Here is a 27,400-nt window from a genome sequence, read left to right as displayed (position 1 = left end):
AATGGAAAAACATCTTATTGCAATCCAGGTCTTTGTGTCTCCGTAACGATAGGCAGTCTATCAACACGCCACCCACTACTTTACAATGTGAGCTGGAGGCTCAATAGGAATTTTGAAAACATATACTTAATATGTAGTTTGAAACCTGAACGGTTTACTTCATATTATGAGCCATGTCTTACCTTGCTTCACAGTAGCCTCGCCAAAATCCCACCATAGAAACATGGAGGCAATTATTTTATAAAGACTTCCTGCTGTCATTAACCAGCATTTCTCTGCTGTTGTAATGGCTGTTGAATGGAGTAGACCAAGGCGCAGCGTGGTTAGTGCTCATCATGAAATTTAATGGGAAATGAGAACACTTTACAACTAAACAAAAGACGAACAGCCAAACAGTTCTGTCAGGTAACAAATGACTAAACAGAAATAACCACCCACAAAACCCAAAGGAAAACAGGCTGCCTAAGTATGGCTCCCAATCAGCAACAACGATATACAGCTGTTCCTGATTGAGAGCCATACCCGGCCGAAACAAAGAAATACCAAACGTAGAAAAAAGGACATAGAATGCCCAGCCCAACTCACGCCCTGACCAACCCAAATAGAGACGTAAAAGGATCTCTAAGGTCAGAGCGTGACAGTACCCCCCCAAAGGTGCGGACTCCAGCCGCAAAACCTAAACCTATAGGGGAGGGTCCGGGTGGGCATCTACCCGTGGTGGCGGCCCAGGAGCAGGACGCAGGCCCCGCTCCACCGCTGGCTCACCCCACTTAAATGGCTCCACTAGAGCGTGGTCTCTTGCCGCCGACCACGGACTGGGGATCCTCGCAGCGGACCCCGGGCTGGCGGGCGACTCTGGCTGCGCCTGGCTGGGGAGCGTCTCGGCAGGCTCCGGACTGTGGCCCGTCTCGGCAGGCTCCGGACTGTGGCCCGTCTCGGCAGGCTCCGGACTGTGGCCCGTCTCGGCAGGCTCCGGACTGTTGCCCGTCTTGGCAGGCTCCGGACTGTGGGCCGTCTCGGCAGGCTCCGGACTGTGGGCCGTCTCTAGACGGGGCACTGTCGCCGGAAGCTCTGGACGGGGCACTGTCGCCGGAAGCTCTGGACGGGGCACTGTCGCCGGAAGCTCTGGACGGGGAACTGTCGCCGGAAGCTCTGGACGGGGACTTTCCGTAGGCCTGGCTCTGGGCGCAGGCAAAGGACGCACCAGGCTGGGGAGACTTGCAGGAGGCCTGGCTCTGGGAGCAGGCACAGGATAGACCGGGTCCTGGAGACGCACTGGAGGTCTGGAACGCACGGCCTGCACAACCCGTCCTGGCTCGATGCCCACTCTAGCTGAGCACTTGCGGGGGGCTGGCCTATAGCGCACCGGGCTATGAGCGCGCACTGGAGACACCGTGCGCTTCACAGCATAACACGGTGCCTGACCAGTACCACGCTGCTTCCGGTAAGCACGGGGAGCTGGCTCAGGTCTCCAACCTGACTCTGCCACACTCCCCGTGTGCCCCCCCCCCCCCCCAAAATACATTTTGGGGCTGCCTCTCGGGCTTCCTTCCCAGCCGTGTTCCCTCATACCGTTGCCGTTGGTCCTTTTCTCCTGCTGCCTCCACTCTTCTGAGTGCCTCTACCTGTTCCCATGGGAGGCGATCCCTTCCGACCAGGATCTCTTCCCAAGTGTCGGATCCCTTGCCGTCCAGGATGTCCTCCCATGTCCAGTCCTTTCTCTCCCTGGCCCAGGATCCTTGCTCCTCCTGGGCACGCTGCTTGGTCCTTCTTTGGTGGGTGGTTCTGTAACGGCTGTTGAATGGAGTAGACCAAGGCGCAGCGTGGTTAGTGCTCATCATGAAATTTTATGGAAAATGAGAACACTTTACAACTAAACAAAAGACAACAGCCAAACAGTTCTGTCAGGTAACAAATGACTAAACAGAAATAACCACCCACAAAACCCAAAGGAAAACAGGCTGCCTAAGTATGGCTCCCAATCAGCGACAACGATATACAGCTGTCCCTGATTGAGAACCATACCAGGCCAAAACAAAGAAATACCAAACGTAGAAAAAAGGACATAGAATGCCCAGCCCAACTCACGCCCTGACCAACCCAAATAGAGACATAAAAGGATCTCTAAGGTCAGAGCGTGACAGCTGTTCTGTTTTCATATCAACTTTCTTTCATTGTCGAGAAACCAAAGGAACAATCCCAGTAATATTAACAACCCATCCTAGTTGTTGTTATTAGATTGCCCTGCTATGTTTCTAACAGAGATTTTCATTTCTGTCACATATGGAACAGCTCTCATCAGGTGAACTGTTTAGAATGGTGTTTCCCACTAATTGCATTTTGGCAAATATTTTATTGGCTTCTTCATTACAGGAATTGCATGTTCTGTTCGGTGGAATTACCATAATCTAAATGTGATTTATTTCATTCTAAGCACAGTGGGTGGACACCCTAATTGGTTACACAACCAATTCATATGGGTCCGGTAAATTTCTCAAATGGCCAGTAAATTAAAATCTTCCCGGTCACGTTGTTCCGATGCCACATTTTCCTAACGGACACCCTGGTGCGTGCATGTCTGTTCCTGCAAATGGAAGGGACAACACTAGAGATATGCACATACTGCACATTGTTCCCAACAGCATTCTCTCATGCTGCTGACCTGCCTGAGAGGATAGGATAAGAAAGAAAGGGAATCGATTGCGTATTTTACTCACGTGCATGCACACACATTAATCAAAGAACACACGTAAGCACACACACGCACACACACACATTCACATGCATACACACACACATATCAAACATGCAAATTCTCCCGTGCATTGCCCTTTAGACTGTCTCCCTGCAGCACGCTGTAACCAATTACACACTGTGACAGTCTGACTGGTGTGAACTCTGTGAGAGCTAAAATGGTCACAATAAATTCAGATTGACAGCTAATGCAAATATAACAGTAGGATTATATTGTTTTTGACCAGGGACTTTACTTAGGTGTGTGTGTGTGTGTGTGTGTGTGTGTGTGTGTGTGTGTGTGTGTGTGTGTGTGTGTGTGTGTGTGTGTGTGTGTGTGTGTGTGTGTGTGTGTGTGTGTGTGTGTGTGCGCGTTGGATGTTGGTTGGTTGACGTAGAAGGGCAGAGAGTTGATGTTCTTCTCACGCAGGGCACTGAGGAGTGGTCACGGGCTGTTCCATAAACATGAAACACCATTACCCCAGTGATGAAAATGCCTGGCTGACCTCCATCAGAATCATGGCCTCAGAATGTGCTGCCCTGGCCGTTTTCAGGGGAGTACAACACTTATGAAAGGACTGTTAATAGGAATATCTAAACCAGCCTGGCCCATCCATGACATAGTTAGGATCATCTGAACCAGCCTGGCCCATCCATGGCATAGTCAGGATCATCTGAACCAGCCTGGCCCATCCATGACATAGTCAGGATCATCTGAACCAGCCTGGCCCATCCATTACATAGTCAGGATCATCTGAACCAGCCTGGCCCATCCATGGCATAGTCAGGATCATCTGAACCAGCCTGGCCCATCCATGACATAGTCAGGATCATCTGAACCAGCCTGGCCCATCCATGGCATAGTCAGGATCATCTGAACCAGCCTGGCCCATCCATGACATAGTCAGGATCATCTGAACCAGTGGGCTAATGATCAAACACAGAGAAGACAGTGAATTGAAATTGCAAAGTAACATCGTTTCTGGGTAGAATGTCAGCCTAGTGTATGTTGTAGAAATGGCATGATTTGTGGAATAGTTTTGACTTGTGAGGGTTGACTGTAAACTGAGGGCGAAACTAATCTTCTCCTATGTTTTTATGGGGAATGAAGACTTGTATGATTTATTTGTGTGAGTAAGTTTCAGTAAAGAGATGTGTTTTACTCCCTCTAGGAATATTCCGCTGGGCTGCATATTTTTTGTGTGTAGCTGAACCAATTAAAAGGGAAATATGTTTTCCTTTTTTTCCTGTTTTCCTTCTGTGGAATCCCCGTTTTGTGATTCCAGCGAGCTGGGACCTGGGCATTGGTCTTGACCTGTAACCCTGCCTGCAATCAGTCATTTCCGTGGGCCTTCCGTGAGACAGCTCATTGCTCCTCCCTCTTCAAAGCCCCTGTTCTCCCCCCTCCCCTCTCCCCCTGTTCCCTCCTTTCTTCCCTTTTTTCCCCTCCCTCACTCACTTCCCTCCCTCCCTCTCTTCCCTCCCTCTCTCTAGTTTAGCTTTTCACAGGCCTTTGTTCAGTGACAACATTGCAAACACGGCCCCAGTGGCTGAACAACAGAAACCTCCCACGCCCCCAGCCCACTGAGCCCAGTTAGCCCGCACAGTTCCCTAGCCCAGTGAGCCTATCCTAGCCCCAGCCCAGTGAGCCTACCCTAGCCTCAGCCCCAGCCCAGTGAGCCTACCCTAGCCTCAGCCCCAGCCCAGTGAGCCTACCCTAGCCCTAGCCCAGTGAGCCTACCCTATCCCCAGCCCAGTGAGCCTACCCTAGCCACAGCCCAGTGAGCCTACCCTAGCCCCAGCCCAGTGAGCCTACCCTAGCCCCAGCCCAGTGAGCCTACCCCGTCCCAGCCCAGTGAGCCTACCCCAGCCCCAGCCCCAGTGAGCCTACCCTAGCCCCAGCCCCAGTGAGCCTACCCTAGCCCCAGCCCCAGTGAGCCTACCCTAGCCCCAGCCCCAGTGAGCCTACCCTAGCCCCAGCCCCAGTGAGCCTACCCTAGCCACAGCCCCAGTGAGCCTACCCTAGCCCCAGCCCCAGTGAGCCTACCCTAGCCCCAGCCCCAGTGACCCTACCCTAGCCCCAGCCCCAGTGAGCCTACCCTAGCCCCGGCCCCAGTGAGCCTACCCTAGCCCCGGCCCAGTGAGCCTACCCTAGCCCCAGCCCCAGTGAGCCTACCCTAGCCCCGGCCCAGTGAGCCTACCCCGGCCCAGTGAGCCTACCCCAGCCCCAGCCCAGTGAGCCTACCCTAGCCCCAGCCCAGTGAGCCTACCCTAGCCCCAGCCCAGTGAGCCCCTAGCCCCAGCCTAGTGAGCCTACCCCGCCTAGGGCCCCCAGCCCCAGCCCAGTGAGTCTACCCCAGCCCAGTGAGCCTACCCTAGCCCCAGTCCCAGCCCAGTGAACCTACCCCAGCCCAGTGAACCTACCCCAGCCCAGTGAGTCTACCCCAGCCCAGTGAGCCTACCCCAGCCCAGTGAGCCTACCCCAGCCCAGTGAGCCTACCCCAGCCCAGTGAGCCTACCCTAGCCCCAGCCCAGTGAGCCTACCCTAGCCCCAGCCCAGTGAGCCCACCCAGCCCCAGCCCAGTGAGCCTACCCTAGCCCCATCCCCAGCCCAGTGAGCCTACCCTAGCCCCAGCCCTGTGAGCCTACCCTAGCCCCAGCCCAGTGAGCCCACCCAGCTCCAGCCCAGTGAGCCTACCCCAGCCCAGTGAGCCTACCCCAGCCCCAGCCCAGTGAGCCTACCCTAGCCCCAGCCCAGTGAGCCTTCCCCAGCCCAGTGAGTCTACCCCAGCCCAGTGAGCCCACCCAGCTCCAGCCCCCTCACCCAGACTGGGGGGACCCATCAATCGGTGAAGTGGCCTTGAACTGATGAGTAAATAATGCTGTCAACCTGCCGGTCTGTCATGACAGCAAGGCCAGGCAGATGGCCCAAACACAGATCTTTTCTTCCCCACTCACACACGCACTCTGCCCAAAACACTGACTCCCGCTCTCTCTTTCTGTTTCTAATATGCTCTCTCTCTCTCTCTCTCTTCATTTTTCCCCCCTTTATCAGGAATGCTTTTCTCTCCCACTCGCTCTCTTTCCGGGATGCTCTTTCTCTCAGTTTCTCTCTCTCTCTCGCTCTTTCTTCAAAGCCTCTGTGCGTTGGTTGTCCTCCCGTGTGATGCCATTGTTCCTCTGACTGCAGTAGCTATAGTTTCCTTCTTTCTCCAGTCAAAGACTCTGTGTGTGATCTGTCAGATGATTGACACAGCACCCAGAGAGCAGCAGCATCCGGTTCCTCAGTCGGCCTGGCAGCCCAGTGGTTGCTAGTCGGAGCTGCTGGAGAGAGTACAGCGCAGGATTCACGTTATGAGTCTGGTCTCAGACACATCCACCCTCAAAGCAAAAGTTCTCTGGGAAGAGGGGCAGGAAGGTCACTAGCTGAGCGCTCAACTCTGCTCTCTTATATGGTCGTGGGATTTTCTAGCAACAACATTGATTCTAGTAAAAATGTCAAATGAAATTCAATTTTATTTGTCGCGTACACGTATTTTGCAGATGCTGTCGCAGGTGTAGCGAAATGCGTATGTTCCCAGCTTCAACAGTGCAGTAATACCTAACAATACAAAACAACACAGGCAAATCCAAAAAATGAAAAGAAAGGAATGAAGAAATATATAAATATTAGAACAGGCAACGTCAGCATCTGGAATCTAATTATATATGTACAGTATGATGGTGTCTATAGACATTATGGGCAGTATATGAATAGAAAATGTGTGTACAGCAGTAGTTATATGAGCCTTGATTAGAATACAGTATATACATATGAAGACTGTTAAACAGTATGTAAACATTAGATTCTGAAAACTCTTACCTGTACTTATGTTTGTCCTATACAATTGCGGTGCTGAAATTCATACTTTTAATAAAAAACGTTTAGCGAATACAACTACCTACTTTTTCCTCAATGCTCGTACTATCTAAGTCGAGATTCAATTGCAATCCGGGATCCTTGGGATGTACATTTCTCTAATGTCCAGTAAATTAAAATGTTGCCGGTCAAATGTCCGGCGCTACCTTTTGGAGAAGGAAGATGTGCCTCAGGAGGGGTTTGACTAGAAAGCATACAGCTTTTGTCAGATTTGACTTTTCGTAGCAGGCTAGGACAAATTACGCAGCCGGTTGTGAAAATGTATGTAGCAGGTTAGGAGAATTAGGTTCACGTGGGGAAAAGGGTTCGGGTTAGGGTGAGCTAAAATGCAAAAAATGCATTCTTTCTAGCCATGACCCATCAGGAGAGTGAAACTAGACAGGCCGGGTGAGATTGATTCCACCTGGCAGACACTGGAACAACTATCCTCTCTGGAATAATGGCCCTCTCTCTCTCTTTGTCTCTCTCTTTCAATCTCTCTCTCCACTGGAACCATTGGACCACTGAAGCCACTCATTCATATACCATAAATTGTTAAAAGGTAATCGAATGATCCACTCATCATACTTCATACAGTATAATGTCCATTGATCTGTAAGACCAACACCAATCACTTGTGAAACGTCAGGTATATAAAGTCACTGTCCTTTACCTCTGTAAATAAACTGGACTAAATTCTCTCGTGGTTTCATATATAGTACCACAATATGAGTCATATTACCCATAAAACCTAGCGGTCAAACAGGGAAATGGTTCCAATCGTTTTTCCCATAGGGGATTTTAAAATAAGGGCTGTGTTTCGTGTAAGCTTGCCCTGGTGTGACGTTTTGATAAATATGTAACCCTCTCTCGGACAAGGGGACTGTATTTACCCCCAACAAATTAAATGCTAATTAGCTGCTAATGTGACTATCATAAAGAACTGCAAATGCCATGATGATCCGGACGAGACTGACAAATCGAGGCAAAGGTAAGAATCTCTGAATGAACTATCGAATGTTAGCAAAATGTAGTAATTAATAAATTGGCTATGTTTTTTAATTTACCTGTTAGCAAACATGCCAGTTAGAGATGGTGTGCAGGATCTTGCAGGGATTTGTAATCTTGTGTCTACTTTGATGCTAATTTCATGTTCAAATCTGAGAGCTGAATATATTGATAAAAGTCACCTTGTCTGAGAGAGATTGACATGGTTATCAAAACGTCACGCCAGGGTAAGCCTACACGAAACACAGCCCTTATTTTAAGTGTTTCTAAAATATCCTATGGGAAAAACTATTGGAACCATTTCCTTGTTTGACCACTAGGTTTTATGGGTATTATGACACCTCCACTGTGGGGCTCTATTGTGAGGGGTACAGTATAGGCATTTACATTTAAGTCATTTTCATCTAGTCGGCTCAGGGATTCAAACCAGTGACCTTAATGGTACACTATGATCTTGTCCTTATGCTCATGTTGTGTCCCTTCAGTCTTGACAACGACTTTGAATCGGAAAACCCAATAGAACACCCACAGGCTTCACATCAGAGACCACACACCTACAGCATGAACAAACTGGTCCCTGACTCCTGGGCTTCCCTGTTTCAGAGAGGTGCCCTGGAAAGGTAGTGAAGACGAATCTGTCTGGGTGGACACCTCCAGCCCATTTAAACAGCTGCAGACATATCTAAGTCAACTGGAGTCAGACACACAATGATACGGAGAGAGGCGATAGATTGAAGTTTGTGTTTGAGGCCTTTCTGTAGAATAGCAGACTTAATCCGCAGGCACAATGTGAGAAATGGAAGAGTATAAGGCGTAAAAAATAATAATAATATTCCTCCATTTATTTGCTAGAGTCATTGATCTTACACTCCCACCTTGAAGCTTTTCAAAAACGCACTTCTCACACTAGCTGTCTGTGTCTATCCCCCAAAAATGCAACATGCTGGAGGGGTTCATTTCCATATTATGCTCCTCTGTGTTAAATCTTTTATTTTCTCATCCCCTCAGGATTAAGAGGAGAAGAGCAGATGATTATGTATTCAACTCTAATAATTCACCCCCTATGCCCTCACACACCATCACCCCATCCTACACACACACACACACACACCCTGTCAAGCCATCCTCCAGCAACGGCAGATAGAGGGAGGAAGGAGGGATTGGAAGGGAGGGAGGCAGAGGGGAAGAAGGGGGGAGCGAGAAAAATTGAAAACAGGGGAGTTAGGTGTGCGCCACCACCCCCCACCTCCAATTCATCCTCCAGTAACGAGGGAGGGAGGATAAGCATTTGAATTCTTGGAAGATACAGTAAGGCACCATTCACATCTACACACACACACACAATCCTACTGTACACAGTGTTTGTTTTTGTTCTGATTGTTGTGTTTATTACCTGTCTTATTACCACGCCACATCCAGCAGGCTCATTCTGTAGTGACAGTGTATCTGCTTAGGATTGAGACAAAGAGGAGGGAACCGGCTAATAGAAATGCCCTACTACTGGTGTACTTTGATTCAGATGCTACACAGAAGGATTTCAGACAGTATTCTATTGTTTGCTTGACTGCCCGCTGTGAGAGTTTTAAACAAAGCCCTTGTCAGGTTCTGCCGGCTTTGTTTTGCTCAGAAATTGCCACCGCACGCACAATACACTCATCTCCGAAATCAGTAACCATCTGAGAGCTTCCTGTTTGCTTTCTCTGCACTACCCAATAATATCCTAATCCTTCTCGCTGCAAACCAGAGACTCACGTCTTTCCTATGTCTCCTTTCCTCCCTCGTCCTTTATCCCTCTTTCTTCCCTCCACCTCGTCCTCCTCTTCCTCTTCTTCCTCAAGCACGCTGACCATCTATGGCATCAGTCAGGAGGACGAAGCCATCTACCAGTGCATCGCCGAGAACAGTGCCGGCTCCACCCAGGCCAGTGCCCGTCTCACCGTGCTGTGGGCAGACGGCCTGCCAGGGATGCCCAGTCTGGTGCGGGCCGAGGCCCTCTCACCCAACGCCATCCAGGTGTCCTGGAAGGAGCCTGCCCAGAACACTCAGGAGATCATCGGCTATGTGCTCCACATCCGCAGGACCACAGGTTAGTGGCTAACACCATCTCTAACACGCCACTAGAACACAGAATACTGCCTTGCCTCAGATTAACTGGTTCACTACGGGGAGATGTTATCCAGTCATTGTAGTACATGCTCTACCATCTAGCTATCACCTGCTTACATGCATTAGCTCTCTACGTGACTTATGTTATTTTACTGAGGTTAATGGGATGGCTGCCCTCAGCGTGTGGTAGAGATGATACAGAACAATAGGGAGTGTGGTATATACAGTAGGTAGAGTGTTCTGTGTGTTATGGAGCGGTGGGTGGGTGTAGACTGTATGGGGCACCAGGTGGCTGTGCTGGGGAGGGGAGGCTGGCTCCCCCAGGGCTGACTACAGCTTCTCTTCCAGCGTCACCCCTCCTCTAGCTCCTCTTCCCCTGTGCCCTCACTGAGAAGGGAGAAAAAGGAGAAAGCAGAAGGGAAGGAGGGAGCTAAAGGGAGAAGGAGATAGCAGGGGAGAGGACGGGAAGGGAGAGGAAAAAGAAAAGAGTAAGAGGTAGAGAATGAGAAAACAGGAGACAGCATGAGAGAGGAGAGAGCAGTAGACAGACAGCATGAGAGAGGAGAGAGCAGTAGACAGACAGCATGAGAGAGGAGAGAGCAGTAGACATACAGCATGAGAGAGGCGAGAGCAGTAGACAGACAGCATGAGAGAGGAGAGAGCAGTAGACATACAGCATGAGAGAGGAGAGAGCAGTAGACAGACAGCATGAGAGAGGAGAGAGCAGTAGACATACAGCATGAGAGAGGCGAGAACAGTAGACAGACAGCATGAGAGAGGAGAGAGCAGTAGACAGACAGCATGAGAGAGGAGAGAGCAGTAGACAGACAGCATGAGAGAGGAGAGAGCAGTAGACATACAGCATGAGAGAAGCGAGAGCAGTAGACAGACAGCATGAGAGAGGCGAGAACAGTAGACAGACAGCATGAGAGAGGAGAGAGCAGTAGACAGACAGCATGAGAGAGGAGAGAGCAGTAGACAGACAGCATGAGAGAGGAGAGAGCAGTAGACAGACAGCATGAGAGAGGAGAGAGCAGTAGACAGACAGCATGAGAGAGGAGAGAGCAGTAGACATACAGCATGAGAGAGGAGAGAGCAGTAGACAGACAGCATGAGAGAGGAGAGAACAGTAGACAGACAGCATGAGAGAGGAGAGAGCAGTAGACAGACAGCATGAGAGAGGAGAGAGCAGTAGACAGACAGCATGAGAGAGGAGAGAGCAGTAGACATACAGCATGAGAGAGGAGAGAACAGTAGACAGACAGCATGAGAGAGGAGAGAGCAGTAGACAGACAGCATGAGAGAGGAGAGAACAGTAGACAGACAGCATGAGAGAGGCGAGAACAGTAGACAGACAGCATGAGAGAGGAGAGAGCAGTAGACAGACAGCATGAGAGAGGAGAGAGCAGTAGACAGACAGCAGGAGAGAGGAGAGAGCAGTAGACAGACAGCAGGAGAGAGGAGAGAGCAGTAGACAGACAGCAGGAGAGAGGAGGGAGGAGTAGACAGATAGCATGAGAGAGGAGAGAGCAGTAGACAGACAGCAGGAAGAGGAGGGAGGAGAGAGCAGTAGACAGACAGCAGGAGAGAGGAGGCAGAAGAGAGCAGTAGACAGACAGCATGAGAAAGGAGAGAGCAGTAGACAGACAGCATGAGAGAGGAGGGAGGAGAGAGCAGTAGACAGACAGCAGGAGAGAGGAGGGAGAAGAGAGCAGTAGACAGACAGCAGGAGAGAGGAGGGAGGAGAGAGCAGTAGACAGACAGCAGGAGAGAGGGAGGAGAGAGCAGTAGACAGACAGCAGGAGAGAGGAGGGAGGAGAGAGCAGTAGACAGACAGCAGGAGAGAGGAGGCAGAAGAGAGCAGTAGACAGACAGCATGAGAAAGGAGAGAGCAGTAGACAGACAGCATGAGAGAGGAGGGAGGAGAGAGCAGTAGACAGACAGCATGACAGAGGAGGGAGGAGAGAGCAGTAGACAGACAGCAGGAGAGAGGAGGGAGGAGAGAGCAGTAGACAGACAGCAGGAGAGAGGAGGGAGGAGAGAGCAGTAGACAGACAGCAGGAGAGAGGAGGGAGGAGAGAGCAGTAGACAGACAGCAGGAGAGAGGAGGGAGAAGAGAGCAGTAGACAGACAGCAGGAGAGAGGAGGGAGGAGAGAGCAGTAGACAGACGGGAGGAGAGAGGCAAGAGCAGTAGACAGACAGCATGAGAGAGGGGGAAGGAGAGAGCAGTAGACAGACAGCAGGAGAGAGGAGGGAGGAGAGAGCAGTAGACAGACAGCAGGAGAGAGGCGAGAGCAGTAGACAGACAGCAGGAGAGAGGAGGGAGGAGAGAGCAGTAGACAGACAGCAGGAGGGAGAAGAGAGCAGTAGACAGACAGCAGGAGAGAGGAGGGAGGAGAGAGCAGTAGACAGACAGCAGGAGGGAGGAGAGAGGAGAGAGCAGTAGACAGACAGCAGGAGGGAGAAGAGAGCAGTAGACAGACAGCAGGAGAGAGGAGGGAGAAGAGAGCAGTAGACAGACAGCAGGAGAGAGGAGATATCAGTAGACAGACAGCAGGAGAGAGGAGGGAGGAGAGAGCAGTAGACAGACAGCAGGAGAGAGGAGGGAGGAGAGAGCAGTAGACAGACAGCAGGAGAGAGGAGGGAGGAGAGAGCAGTAGACAGACAGCAGGAGGGAGGAGGGAGGAGAGAGCAGTAGACAGACAGCAGGAGGGAGGAGAGAGCAGTAGACAGACAGCAGGAGGGAGGAGAGAGCAGTAGACAGACAGCAGGAGGGAGGAGAGAGCAGTAGACAGACAGCAGGAGGGAGGAGAGAGCAGTAGACAGACAGCAGGAGAGAGGAGGGAGGAGAGAGCAGTAGACAGACAGCAGGAGAGAGGAGGGAGGAGAGAGCAGTAGACAGACAGCAGGAGAGAGGAGGGAGGAGAGAGCAGTAGACAGACAGCAGGAGAGAGGAGGGAGGAGAGAGCAGTAGACAGACAGCAGGAGAGAGGTGGAAGGAGAGAGCAGTACACAGACAGCAGGAGAGAGGGGGAAGGAGAGAGCAGTAGACAGACAGCAGGAGATAGGAGAGAGCAGTAGACAGACAGCAGGAGAGAGGAGGGAGGAGAGAGCAGTAGACAGACAGCAGGAGAGAGGAGGGAGGAGAGAGCGGTAGACAGACAGCAGGAGAGAGGAGGGAGGAGATAGCAGTAGACAGACAGCATGAGAGAGGAGGGAGGAGAGAGCAGTAGACAGACAGCAGGAGAGAGGGGGAAGGAGAGAGCAGTAGACAAACAGCAGGAGAGAGGAGAGAGCAGTAGACAGACAGCAGGAGAGAGGAGGGAGGAGAGAGCAGTAGACAGACAGCAGGAGAGAGGAGAGAGCAGTAGACAGACAGCAGGAGAGAGGAGGGAGGAGAGAGCAGTAGCAGACAGCAGGGGGGGGGGGGGCAGGCAGCGCGGGGGGGGGCGTGACGACGCAGGGAGGGAGGGAGGAGAGGCAGTAGACAGACAGCAGGAGAGGAGGGAGGAGAGGCAGTAGACAGACAGCAGGAGAGAGGGGGCGAGCGACGCGGAGAGGGGGGGGGGGGCAGTAGACAGACAGCAGGAGAGAGGAGGGAGGAGAGAGCAGTAGACAGACAGCAGGAGAGAGGAGGTACGGTAACAGGACACCTGTTTCTACAGCCACTCCAGGATGTATGGTCTCTCTGCCATCCCCATCCTTCATGTAGAGGAGCCATAAAAGTGGCTTTTAATTGATAATTGAATGAGACTAAATGTTATGTTGGCATGTCAATGTTTATTTGCTGGGGGGGGTGTGGCAATCTCGTGTGTGTGTGTGTGTGTGTGTGTGTGTGTGTGTGTAGCACGTCACCCAGGCACAGCTGATGCTCTCTCCTCTGTCGTACTATCAGATGTATAATTAAAGGCCCCCGGGGCTAGCCTATAGGAACTGCTTTAATTACCTACCAGGGACAGGCTGCCCCAATGGGCTTAGGGCTAGAGGTAGATAGTGGTTATGGGTGAGTAACTTGACTTAAGGGCCATAACGCACTGTAACCCCCTCCCCCTACACCCCCTTTTCTCTTCAAATTTAACAAGCACTCACCTAGAGCCACCCCCTGGATTCACACAGCTCTGTTGTTCACAGTCACAGCCCCTATTACCAAATGATGCAATCCTGACAGTACACTGTAAAAAATATATCTAATTGTTTCAACTAATTATTATTAAGTACCTAGTTCCACCGCCTTTTTTTGTTTACTAACATTTTCGGTCCAAGTATTACTGTAGCTCCACCTTGAGAAAATGCAGGCAAAAATTGTCAACTTAAAATGATGTGTTTGCTCAAATTGTCTCATTTATTCATTCAACTAAAAAGTATTATTTTTAACCTAAAAAAAAATGGCTGTTGAACTAGTTACACACAAAGTGAATTTAACATATAATATTTCCAATTTACATATTTGACATTGTGCATGTTAATTTATACACTAATTCATATTCAACATTTTATTTATTTATTTATTTTATTTCACCTTTATTTAACCAGGTAGGCAAGTTGAGAACAAGTTCTCATTTACAATTGCGACCTGGCCAAGATAAAGCAAAGCAGTTCGACAACATACAAAAACACAGAGTTACACATGGAGTAAAACAACATACAATCAATGATGCAGTAGAAAAAAAAAATAATAAAAAAAAAATAATAATAATAATAATAATAAAAAAGAAAAAAATAAATAAGATTATATACAATGTGAGCAAATTATGTGAGATAAGGGAGGTAAAGGCAAAAAAATGCCATGGTGGCAAAGTAAATAAAGTATAGCAAGAGAAACACTGGAATGGTAGATTTGTAGTTTGAAGAAAGTTCAGAGATAAAATATAAATAATATGGTGCAAAGGAGCAAAATAAATAAAATAAATAAATACAGTAGGGGAAGAGGTAGTAGTTTGGGCTAAATTATAGATGGGCTATGTACAGATGCAGTGATCTGTGAGCTGCTCTGACAGCTGGTGCTTAAAGCTAGTGAGGGAGATAAGTGTTTCCAGTTTCAGAGATTTTTGTAGTTCGTTCCAGTCATTGGCAGCAGAGAACTGGAAGGAGAGACGACCAAAGGAGGAGTTGGCTTTAGGGGTGACCAGAGAGATATACCTGCTGGAGCGCGTGCTACAGGTGGGTGCTGCTATGGTGACCAGTGAGCGGAGATAAGGGGGGACTTTACCTAGCAGGGTCTTGTAGATGACCTGGAGCCAATGTGTTTGGCGACGATTATGAAGCGAAGGCCAGCCAACGAGAGCGTACAGGTCGCAGTGGTGGGTAGTATATGGGGCTTTGGTGACAAAACGGATGGCACTGTGATAGACTGCATCCAGCTTGTTGAGTAGGGTATTGGAAGCTATTTTGTAAATGACATCGCCGAAGTCGAGGATTGGTAGGATGGTCAGTTTTACGAGGGTATGTTTGGCAGCATGAGTGAAGGATGCTTTGTTGCGAAATAGGAAGCCGATTCGAGATTTCACTTTGGATTGGAGATGATTGAAGTGAGTCTGGAAGGAGAGTTTACAGTCTAACCAGACACCTAGGTATTTGTAGTTGTCCACATATTCTAAGTCAGAACCGTCCAGAGAAGTGATGCTGGACAGGCGGGCAGGTGCAGGCAGCGATCGGTTGAAGAGCATGCATTTTGTTTTACTTGTATTTAGGAGCAGTTAGAGACCACGGAAGGAGAGTTGAATGGCATTGAAGCTCGTCTGGAGGGTTGTTAACACAGTGTCCAAAGAAGGGCCAGAAGTGTACAGAATGGTGTCGTCTGCGTAGAGGTGGATCAGAGATTCACCAGCAGCAAGAGCGACATCATTTATGTATACAGAGAAAAGAGTTGGCCCAAGAATTGAACCCTGTGGTACCCCCATAGAGACTGCCAGAGGTCCAGACAGTAGGCCCTCCGATTTGACACACTGAACTCTATCAGAGAAGTAGTTGGTGAACCAGGCGACGCAATCGTTTGAGAAACCAAGGCTACTGAGTCTGCCGATGAGGATGTGGTGATTAACAGAGTCAAAAGCTTTGGCCAGGTCAATGAATACGGCAGCACAGTATTGTTTCTTATCGATGGCGGTTACGATGTCGTTTAGGACCTTGAGCGTGGCTGAGGTGCACCCATGACCAGCTCTGAAACCAGATTGCACAGCGGAGAGGGTGCGGTGGGATTCGAAATGGTCGATAATCTGTTTGTTAACTTGGCTTTCGAAGACCTTAGAAAGGCAGGGTAGGATGGATATAGGTCTGTAGCAATTTGGGTCAAGAGTGTCACCTCCTTTGAAGAGGGGGATGACAGCAGCTGCTTTCCAATCTATGGGAATCTCAGACGACACGAAAGAGAGGTTGAACAGGCTAGTAATAGGGGTTGCAATAATTTCGGCAGATAATTTTAGAAAGAAAGGGTCCAGATTGTCAAGCCCAGCTGATTTGTAGGGGTCCAGATTTTGCAGCTCTTTCAGAACATCAGCTGAATGGATTTGGGAGAAGGAGAAATGGGGGAGGCTTGGGCGAGTAGCTGTGGGGGGTGCAGTGCTGTTGAATGCAGTAGGGGTAGTTAGGTGGAAAGCATGGCCAGCCGTAGAAAAATGCTTGTTGAAATTCTCAATTATAGTGGGCTTATCGGTGGTGACAGAGTTTCCTATCCTCAGTGCAGTGGGCAGTTGGGAGGAGGTGTTCTTATTCTCCATGGACTTTACAATGTCCCAGAACTTTTTAGAGTTGGAGTTGCACGAAGCGAATTTCTGTTTGAAAAAGCTAGCCTTGGCGTTTCTAACTGCCTGTGTGTATTGGTTTCTAACTTCCCTAAAAAGTTGCATATCGCGGGGGCAGTTCGATGCTAATGCAGAACGCCACAGGATATTTTTGTGTTGGTTAAGGGCAGTCAGGTCTGGGGAGAACCAAGGGCTATATCTGTTCCTGGTTCTAAATTTCTTGAAAGGGGCATGCTTATTTAAGATGGAGAGGAAGGCATTTTAAAAAAATAACCAGGCATCCTCTACTGACGGGATGAGGTCAATATCCTTCCAGGATACCAGGGCCAGGTCGATTAGAAAGGCTTGCTCGTTGAAATGTTTCAGGGAGCGTTTGACAGTGATGAGTGGAGGTCGTTTGACCGCTGACCCATTACGGGTGCAGGCAATGAGGCAGTGATCGCTGAGATCTTGGTTGAAAACAGCAGAGGTGTATTTAGAGGGCACGTTGGTTAGGATGATATCTATGAGGGTGCCAGTGTTTGCGGCTTTGGGGTTGTACCTGGTGGGTTCATTAATAATTTGTGTGAGATTGAGGGCATCAAGCTTGGATTGTAGGATGGCTGGGGTGTTAAGCATGTCCCAGTTTAGGTCACCTAGTAGCACGAGCTCTGAAGATAGATGGGGGGCAATCAGTTCACATACGGTGTCCAGAGCACAACTAGGGGCCGAGGGGGGTCTATAGCAGGCGGCAACGGTGAGAGACTTGTTTTTGGAGAGGTGGATTTTTAAAAGTAGAAGTTCAAATTGTTTGGGTACAGACCTGGATAGCAGGACAGAACTCTGCAGGCTATCTCTGCAGTAGATTGCAACACCGCCCCCTTTGGTCGTTCTATCTTGTCTGAAAACGTTGTAGTTAGGGATGAAGATTTCAGAGTTTTTGGTGGACTTCCTAAGCCAAGATTCAGACACAGCTAGGACATCCGGGTTGGCAGAGTGTGCTAAAGCAGTGAATAAAACAAACTTAGGGAGGAGGCTTCTAATGTTAACATGCATGAAACCAAGGTTATTACGGTTACAGAAGTCATCAAAAGAGAGCGCCTGGGGAGTAGGAGTGGAGCCAGGCACTGCAGGGCCTGGATTCACCTCTACATCCCCAGAGGAGCAGAGAAGAATAAGTATGAGGGTACGGCTAAAAGCTATAAGAATTGGTCGTCTGTGACGTCCAGAATAGAGAGAAAAAGGAGCAGGTTTCTGGGGGCGATAAAATAGCTTCAAGGTATAATGTACAGACAAAGTTATGGTGGGATGTGAGTACAGAGGAGGTAAACCTAGGCATTTAGTGATTATGAGAGAGATATTGTCTCTAGAAACATCATTGAAACCAGAAGATGTCATAGCATGTGTGGGTGGAGGAACTGAGAGGTTGGATAAGGTATAATGAGCAGGGCTAGAGGCTCTACAGTGAAATAAGCCAATAAACACTAACCAGAACAGCAATGGAGAAGGCATATTGACATTAAGGAGAGGCATGCTTAGCCGAGTGATCAAAGGGTCCAGTGAGATTCAGACAGCTAGCCGGGCCATAGGTAGCAAGCTGGTGGAAGATGGGAGGGAGGTCTGTTTTTAGCCACCTCGTGCGTTTCCGTCTGTGGGTTAGTGGGGTTCCGTGTGGAAGGGGGGACCAGTCCAAGTTGGCAAAATAGTTAGTTATAGTGGCCCAAGAAAAGTGTCCGATAGACCTATTCAGATCGCAGCCGAAAAGACAGCTAACGATTAGCGGGCCGCAGATGGGCGATCAGGTTACGTCGCGACGGAGGGGCCAGTTGGATAACTCCCTCGGGCAGATAACGTCGGTGGTCCAGTCGTGAAGACCCGATGGGGCTCCGCATCGGCAGTAAAACGGGTCAGGATAGGTGAGTTGTAGCCCAGGAGACACTTCAGCTGGCTAGCTCAGGAATAGCCCAGGAGTGGCTGACGGAACTCTTCAGCTGGCTAGCTGGCTAGCTCCGTAATAATGTGTGTTAATTCCGTGACCGACGTTGCCAATAGTCACTCAGGTAGCAGCTAGTTAGCTGCAAGATCCAGGTGTAAATGTCCAGAGCCTGCGGTAGAAATCGGGGAAAGGAGAGAGAATAGGTCCGGTATGCTCTGGTCTGAGTCGCGCTGTACAAAAACTGGCGATAGCTTTTCGAGCTAATGGATAGCTGAGGACAGCTAACCGTGGCTAGCTGAACTTCAACGTTAGCCAGTGAAAATGGCTAACCTCTTGCTAGCTTCTGTTGTGGAATTCAGATGAGGTAAATAATACTTTCTTTTTTTAAATTGGTGAGGCGGGTTGCAGGAGAGTGCTTTGAGGTTGAGTTTAGAATTTAAAAAAATATATATATATTAAAAGATAAGTGAAGAAAAAAATTTGTAAATATATATATACACGGGACACGACAAGAGGAGGGTAGAGGACGTCTGAACTGCTACGCCATCTTGGATGAAAGTGTGAAACATGTCCTCACCTGGGATTGAACTCACAACCTCTTGGTTCTCAGCAGTCCAATTCTCCTGCTACACCACCATGTCTTCGTCTATGACTGATTTCACCCTATTGCTACACTTTGCACTTCAAAGTAAATCTCAGCTCTGTTAAAAGTACTGTATACTCAAGAAAAACTATTTTATATATTATAGTGATTAAGTAGTAATATTAAAACAGAGTAATATGCCAACTACACAGAAAAGCCTAACATTGTAAAATAAGTATATCAGATCAATGATGAGAGACTAACTGGATTATCTGATAATTGGTGCAGACATGGTGGCGTAGCAGGAAGATTGGAATGCCATGAACCAAGAGGTTGTGAGTTCAAATCCCATGTGAGGACATGTTGATTAATGGTTCATATTCAACTACACATTGTATGTTTTAAAGCACTGTGTGTGCAAATCGCACTGCCTTTCTTTAGTTAAGAGGCCCAAATAATAATGTATAGCTGAATGAACATATGAGACAAGTTGAGCAAACACGTCATTTTACATTTACTGCATTTTTTTCCTACGTTTTCTCAAGTTGGAGCAATGTTTGGGCAATGTTTAGGTAACACTTGGACCGAAAAGTTGACTAAATGGCTGTGGAAAAAAGCCTGTGTCCATAAAATGTATATAGTATGTATAAATTGGATGTAGGAGCCTAAGTGTTGTCCATTAGTTTACTCTAATTAGGGGAGGGGTGGTAGGGTTAGATAGATATATATATATATACACACACACACACACACACACACACACACACACACACACACACACACACACACACACACACACACACACACACACACACACACACACACACAGTTGAAGTCGGAAGTTTACATACACTTAGGTTGGAGTCATTAACTTGTTTTTCAACCACTCCAAAAATGTCTTGTTAACAAACTCTAGTTTTGGCAAGTCGGTTAGGAAATCTACTTTGTGCATGACACAAGTCATTTTTCCAACAATTGTTTACAGACAGATTATTTCACTTATAATTCACTGTATCACAATTCCAGTGGGTCAGAAGTTTACATACACTAAGTTGACTGTGCCTTTAAACAGCTTGGAAAATTCCAGAAAATTATGTCATGGGAAAATCAAAAGAAATCAGCCAAGACCTCAGAAAAAAAATTGTAGACCTCCACAAGTCTGGTTCACCCTTGGGAACAATTTCCAAATGCCTGAAGGTACCACGTTCATCTGTACAAACAATAGTATGCAAGTATAAACACCATGGGACCACGCAGCCGTCATACCGCTCAGGAAGGAGATGTGTTCTGTCTCCTAGAGATGAACATACTTTGGTGCGAAAAGTGCAAATCAATCCCAGAACAGCAAAGGACCTTGTGAAGATGCTGGAGGAAACAGGTACAAAAGTATCTATATCCACAGTAAAACGAGTCCAATATCGACACAACCTGAAAGGCCGCTCCTCAAGGAAGAAGCCGCTGCTACAAAACCACCATAAAAAAGCCAGACTAGGGTTTGCATCTGCACATGGGGACAAAGATCGTACTTTTTGGAGAAATGTCCTCTGGTCTGATAAAACAAAAATAGAACTGTTTGGCCATAATGACCATCGTTATGTTAGAGGAAATAGAGAGACGCTTGCAAGCTGAAGAACACCATCCCAACCGTGAAGCACGGGGGTGGCAGCATCATGTTGTGAGGGTGCTTTGCTGCAGGAGGGACTGGTGCACTTCACAAAATAGATGGCATCATGAGGAAAAACAATTATGTGGACATATTGAAGCAACATCTCAAGACATCAGTCAGGAAGTTAAAGCTTGGTCGCAAATGGGTCTTCCAAATGGACAATGACCCCAAGCATACTTCCAAAGTTGTGGCAAAATGGCTTAAGGACAACAAAGTCAAGGTATTGGAGTGGCCATCACAAGGCCCTGACCTCAATCCTATAGAACATTTGTGGGCAGAACTGAAAAGGCGTGTGCGAGCAAGGAGGCCTACAAACCTGACTCAGTTACACCAGCTCTGTCAGGAGGAATGGGCCGAAATTCACCCAACTTATTGTGGGAAGCTTGTGGAAGACTACCTGAAACGTTTGACCCAAGTTAAACAATTTAAAGGCAATGCTACCAAATACTAATTGAGTGTATGTAAACTTCTGACCCACTGGGAATGTGATGAAAGAAATAAAAGCTGAAATAAATAATTATCTTGTAACGGCTGTCGTAGAAAGGGGACCAAAGCGCAGCGTGTTGATTGCTCATGATGAATATTTATTTTAACTGAAAACACTAAAGAAAAAATAACAAAGCGAAAGTGCACAGTTCTGTCAGGTACATAAACTAAACAGAAAACAACTACCCACAAACACAGGTGAAAACAAAATAAAAAATTACTTAAGTATGATCTCCAATTAGAGACAACGAGGACCAGCTGCCTCTAATTGGAGATCATCCTCCCAAAAAACAACATAGAAATAGAAAAACTAGAACCTAAACATAGATATACAAAACACCCCCTGTCACGCCCTGACCTACTCTACCATAGAAAATAACATCTTACTATGGTCAGGGCGTGACATCGCTCTACTATTATTCTGACATTTCACATTCTTAAAATAAAGTGGTGATCCTAACTGACCTAAGACAGGGAATTCTGACTAGGATTAAATGTCAGGAATTGTGAAAAACTGAGTTTAAATGTATTTGGCTAAGGTGTATGTGAACTTCTGACTTAAACTGTATATATTACAAATATTATGTATAAATATTTAAAATAATATAATATTTTGTTTTATATATATATATTATATATATATATACAAAAAATATATACGGGGGATTTGAAATGACGCAGATAATTACATTGATGGAAGCCTTAATCTATCTGCAATATAAAGTTGATCTACCCCCTAAAAACAAATGTGGTGGAACCAGTTGTTTTTTTTACAGTGTACAAAAAGCAGTTAAATTAAACAGTCTCTTTTTCTCTCTATCTTTCTCCGTCCCCCGTCAGACCCTGTGGAGATGGAGTACCAGGAAGCCGTCAGTAAGGTGACTCTACAGCAGGTAGTGGGGGATCTGGAGCCGTCCACCAGCTATACCTTCTATGTGAAGGCTTACACGTCCCGCGGAGCCAGCAAGCCCTCCGAGAGCGCCACCGAGAGCACGCTGGGCGAAGGTGTGCCTTGGGAACGCACACACTTGCACAAACACAAACAGAGCACCCACACACACACACAGAAGCATATGCAAACAGCACACACACAGACTTACACACACAAACAGGCTTGCACACACACACACACACACACACACACACATAAACGCTCACTTAATTGGTGGTAATTACATGGACCAAAAAAGGTTTTTATGAGTTGTTTATTGTAAAGGTTCTGTAAAACACCTACAGGAGTTTGTAGTACAGTAGCCACATACCTGACTGAGATATACTGAGAAAGTACTAAAGACCTGTTTTATAGACTAAAACATGGTTGACTTAACAAGCCTGACGGCTCGTGTTTAATTTAATATATCATGTGGTTTATTGTTATCTGAATGTTTAGTGGATTCTAACACCACTGTGTGTGTTTCAGTGCCAGCACCCCCGTCACTGTTCATTAAATTGGTGAGCAGCAGTGTGGTGCAGGCGGTGTGGGAGTCATCCTCTAAGATGGGCCAACATGAGGGCTTCAGGCTGTACTACAGGAGGGTCCACACCCCCCTCTTCACCGGACCACTCACCTTCACCCGCAACGTCACCCAGTACAACATCACTCAGCTGGGTGAGACAGGGGGACATGGGCTGGGGGTAGGATGGTCCATGGAGATGTGTTGAAAGGATTGTTACACAGTCAATGTGTTTAATGTGATGCCTTGAGTGATTGTACATTAGAAGCCAACTCTATTCATATAGCTATATGTCTCAACTGCTCTCTCTCTCTCTCGCTGTTCCTCCTCTCCTCAGATCCAACCCTGGTGTATGAGATTAAGGTTCTGGCCTTCAACAAACACGGAGACGGCAACGCCACCATGCGCTTCGTCTCACTGAAGGAGGTTGCGGAGAAATCAGGTGACTTCCTGTTGCCCGCACACAAACACAAACACCCACGCAAACCAGGGCTCACATGTCCTGTAATCATTTCAGAGCAGCGTTGAAGAGGGCTCACGCAGGCTGCTGTGTGTGTTTACAGCTCTCCGTTTGACTGGACCACTCCATGCTGCCGCAGCATTGGTAGTCTGGCTGGCAGCACTAGATTAGGTTGTGGGTGTACTGTATGACAGCTCTGTGCTGTGGGCTTTGTTTCTCTGTGTGTATGTGTGTCACTGTGCTGCGTGGCATTGCTGTTGTCCTTACTGGGCTGTGTGTGTGTCTCTACAGTGCTGAATACCCCCTGTGACTGTGTGAAGGATGAACAGAGCAAGACTTCTACAACCGGAATCATCATCGGCATCCATATTGGAGTCACCTGCATCGTCTTCTGCATGCTCTTCCTCATGTTCAGCTACAGGGGGAGGTGAGTATTGGTGCAACGACAAGGGGACTGTGTGTGTGTGTGTGTGTGTGTGTGTGTGGGGGGGGGGGGGGGGGGCTTGATCCTGGCAGGGGGCCTGACGGTGGGTTGTTGTGTGAATTGTGTTCCTCCAGGTTGATGACGTGTAAGACAGTGCAGGCCACCCCCCAGGCCGGGCGTAACAATGCCCTGGAGTCGTCCTCTTCCTCCCAGGGGGCCCTGGCCTTAAACGGGGTGAGCAGATCAGGCATGGAAGGGAATGGCAGCGTTGCTGGGAAGAGCAGGGGAGACAGCAACGAGCTGGAGAGACTCTTCTCAGGCCCGTCCCACTGTGGAGACCTAGCTGACAGTTCACGCATGGTGAGTAGAGGGCCTGACTCCAAGTAGTGTTCAATTTATCCAAGTCTAGAATGATGCAATGGGCTAGATTTACATTAGATTGGCCATTTTCTACAGTTGAAGTCGGAAGTTTACATACACCTTAGCCAAATACATTTAAACTCAGTTCTTCACAATTCCTGACTTTTAATCCTAGTAAAAATTCCCTGTCTTAGGTCAGTTAGGATCATCACTTTATTTTAAGAATGTGAAATGTCAGAATAATAGTAGAGAGAATTATTTATTTCAGCTTTTATTTCTTTCATCACATTCCCAGTGTGTCAGAAGTTTACATACACTCAATTAGTATTTGGTAGCATTGCCTTTAAATTGTTTAACTTGGGTCAAACGTTTCAGGTAGCCTTCCACAAGCTTCCCACAATAAGTTGGGTGAATTTTGGCCCATTCCTCCTGTCAGAGCTGGTGTAACTGAGTCAAGTTTGTAGGCCTCCTTACTCGCACACGCTTTTTCAGTTCTGCCGACAAATGTTCTATAAGATTGAGGTCAGGGCTTTGTGATGGCCACTCCAATACCTTGACTTTGTTGTCCTTAAGCCATTTTTCCACAACTTTGGAAGTATGCTTGGGGTCATTGTCCATTTGGAAGACCCATTTGCGACCAAGCTTTAACTTCCTGACTGATGTCTTGAGATGTTGCTTCAATATGTCCACATAATTGTTTTTCCTCATGATGCCATCTATTTTGTGAAGTGCACCAGTCCCTCCTGCAGCAAAGCACCCCCACAACATGATGCTGCCACCCCCGTGTTTCATGGTTGGGATGGTGTTCTTCGGCTTGCAAGCCTCCCCCTTTTTCCTCCAAACATAACGATGGTCATTATGGCCAAACAGTTCTATTTTTGTTTCATCAGACCAGAGGACATTTCTCCAAAAAGTACGATCTTTGTCCCTATGTGCAGTTGCAAACCGTAGTTTGGCTTTTTTATGGCAGTTTTGGAGCAGTGGCTTCTTCCTTGCTGAGCGGCCTTTCAGGTTATGTCGATATAGGACTCCTTTTACTGTGGATATAGATACTTTTGTACCTGTTTCCTCCAGCATTTTCACAAGGTCGTTGGCTGTTGTTCTGGGATTGATTTGCACTTTTCGCACCAAAGTACGTTCATCTCGGGCTGACGCGTCCCTTCCTGAGCGGTATGACGGCTGTGTGGTCCCATGGTGTTTATACTTGCATACTATAGTTTGTACAGATGAACGTGGTACCTTCAGGCATTTGGAAATTGCAAGGATGAACCAGACTTGTGGAGGTCTACAATGTTTCTTCTGAGGTCTTGGCTGATTTATTTTGATTTTCCCATGATGTCAAGCAAAGAGGCACTGAGTGTGAAGGTAGGCCTTGAAATATATCCACAGGTACACCTCCAATTGACTCAAATGATGCCTATCAGAAGCTTCTAAAGCCATGACATAATTTTCTGGAATTTTCCAAGCTGTTTAAAGGCACAGTCAACTTAGTGTATGTAAACTTCTGACCCACTGGAATTGTGATACAGTGAATTATAAGTGAAATAATCTGTCTGTAGACAACTGTTGGAAAAATTACTTGTGTCATGCACAAAATAGATGTCCTAACCGACTTGCCAAAACTATAGTTTGTTAACAAGAAATTTGTGGAGTGGTTGAAAAACAAGTTTTAATGACTCCAATCTAAGTGCCTGTAAACTTCCGTATTGAAGCTGGAATCGTTAATTGATGAAACTGCCACGACCGTTAACGATATTACAACAACATAGTTACTGCAAACAGCTAACACAGTTTTTCCCTCTGACATCATTGCACACGCGGTAGAACAGGACAATTTGTACTGCAATTTTTTTCCAGCACGACGCTCCTCACCTCGTCAACAAAACAATAACAACGCCAGTGGGCGGACAGCGGCGCTGTTCCCCCTACTACTCATTCCATCTTTAACTACATTACTGTGTGTGTGTGTTTCCAGTTGGATAGATCCCTCGTGTCCTGTGCACTGAACGAGAGCCAGTTGTCCACTCTGCCGCTGGATGACTTCAGCCTTGTGGTGGAGGGGGACAGAGAGACGCAGTTCCAGAGGCCTCCAGCAGAGGGCCGGGGGGCCAGTGACTGGGCTGTGGCCGGGGTCACCCAGCAGGACCAGACCTGATAGAAGCATGAAGGTCACAGTGTCACCTCAGACTCGTATCACACTCAGGTCGACCGAAGTATTTCTTTTCATATTAGTTTTTCTTTGTGCAAAGAATTGTATTATTGGTAAGTTTAAATAAGTCGCCTCTGGAAAAGTTATAGGGTCTTGGACTCGTTCTTGAAGGTGTCCCCGGCCGAGGTTTTTGGTGCTCTTTTGTGATGGACAGCTAGGTTTAAGCTTTGGCAGGTGAATTAAGTGTTTTTGTTTTTTTTGGTACATCCTTCATTTTCTGGTTGCCGGCAGCACACAGAATAGATGCCCAGAATGTCTTTGTTATACACTCATCATTTTATCTCAGAGTCGAATATGTTTTTATTTCTCTACTATCTCACAAAATGGTTATAAGTTATTGGTCTTATTTCTACTTTTTCTTTCAATGTCAAAGACTGCTGCCTACTCTTAGCCTAGCAAGGATTCCACAAATGCATCCAACGAAGACTAAGGCCTTCTTCCAGTGATTTCATATATTCTCTGTCTCAGGACTTTTATTTTCAGTGATATCAATGGTTTTTTATTAGTTCTCGGCCTTCATACAGGTTCTTAACTTGGCTATGTGAACCTTAGGATTCAACAAAAACCTACCTCAGCCGGAATGAATGTGATGTGGGAAACCTTTTGGATCCGTCTTTTCCCCTTGTGTTCAGTTACTTTTACGCGATCGGTTCGAAAAACACGAGAACAGGTGCCACGCTACCTCAGATGTCAAGAACCGCCGCTCTCCTGCTTGTCGAAGCGGGAAAAAAAGAAGAGAAAAAAAATCAAAACGGAAAGCACTTCAAAACGCTGAAGTCCACGTTCTACCTCAAGATAACAATGTTGTAGTTGTTCTTTCTTTCATAATGAAACATGTACTTCTGTTGTGAGAGCTCCTGGCTTCCCTCTGTCGATGAATTGCTGTTTGTGGATATGTCAGTACCTCATGCAAGTTGACAGATGATATTGTTGTATGAATTCTACTTGTAAAGACATTTTTCATAGTTTTCCATCGTGTTTGCGTGAGATATTTTGTCTTTGCTTTGTTTGAATCTTAGTTGCTTCTGTTGATTGAAAAGACTGTTAGAGATGCACTGCACTGCCACTAATAATTTCAGGACAATTTTACTGCTATGTGAGAACTGCTGCAGATATTCCATTGGGCAGGTGAGGTTTTAGTTACATTTACACTTGATTGAGACATACATCATATCTGTATTTATGAATGATTGCAGGATGGAATTGCATGTGTGCGTACGTGTGTGTGTGTGTGTGTGTGTGTGTGTGTGTGTGTGTGTGTGTGTGTGTGTGTGTGTGTGTGTGTGTGTGTGTGTGTGTGTGTGTGTGTGTGTGTGTGTGTGTGTGTGTGTTGCGTGCGCGCGTGACAGCGAGTGAA

General features: G+C 47.4%; 1 protein-coding gene across 1 annotated transcript in view; it reads left to right on the top strand.

Annotated features, from left to right (window-relative positions):
- Nucleotides 1-27,011, top strand: part of LOC106562146 (immunoglobulin superfamily DCC subclass member 3) — a 126,281-nt gene extending 99,270 nt beyond the window's left edge. The window contains exons 8-14 of the mRNA XM_014126798.3: nt 9,478-9,725; nt 21,977-22,141; nt 22,557-22,745; nt 22,928-23,032; nt 23,342-23,477; nt 23,609-23,834; nt 25,810-27,011. Coding sequence (XP_013982273.3) covers nt 9,478-9,725; nt 21,977-22,141; nt 22,557-22,745; nt 22,928-23,032; nt 23,342-23,477; nt 23,609-23,834; nt 25,810-25,989 — 1,249 coding nt within the window. The 3' untranslated portion in view covers nt 25,990-27,011. The remainder of the gene's footprint in view (nt 1-9,477; nt 9,726-21,976; nt 22,142-22,556; nt 22,746-22,927; nt 23,033-23,341; nt 23,478-23,608; nt 23,835-25,809) is intronic.
- The last annotated feature ends 389 nt before the right edge of the window (nt 27,012-27,400 follow it).

The sequence above is a fragment of the Salmo salar genome, chromosome 11 (assembly GCF_965601325.2).
Source record: "Salmo salar chromosome 11, fSalSal1, whole genome shotgun sequence".
NCBI classification, from domain to species: Eukaryota; Metazoa; Chordata; class Actinopteri; order Salmoniformes; family Salmonidae; genus Salmo; species Salmo salar.
This window is presented reverse-complemented; position numbering and strand designations above follow the sequence as displayed.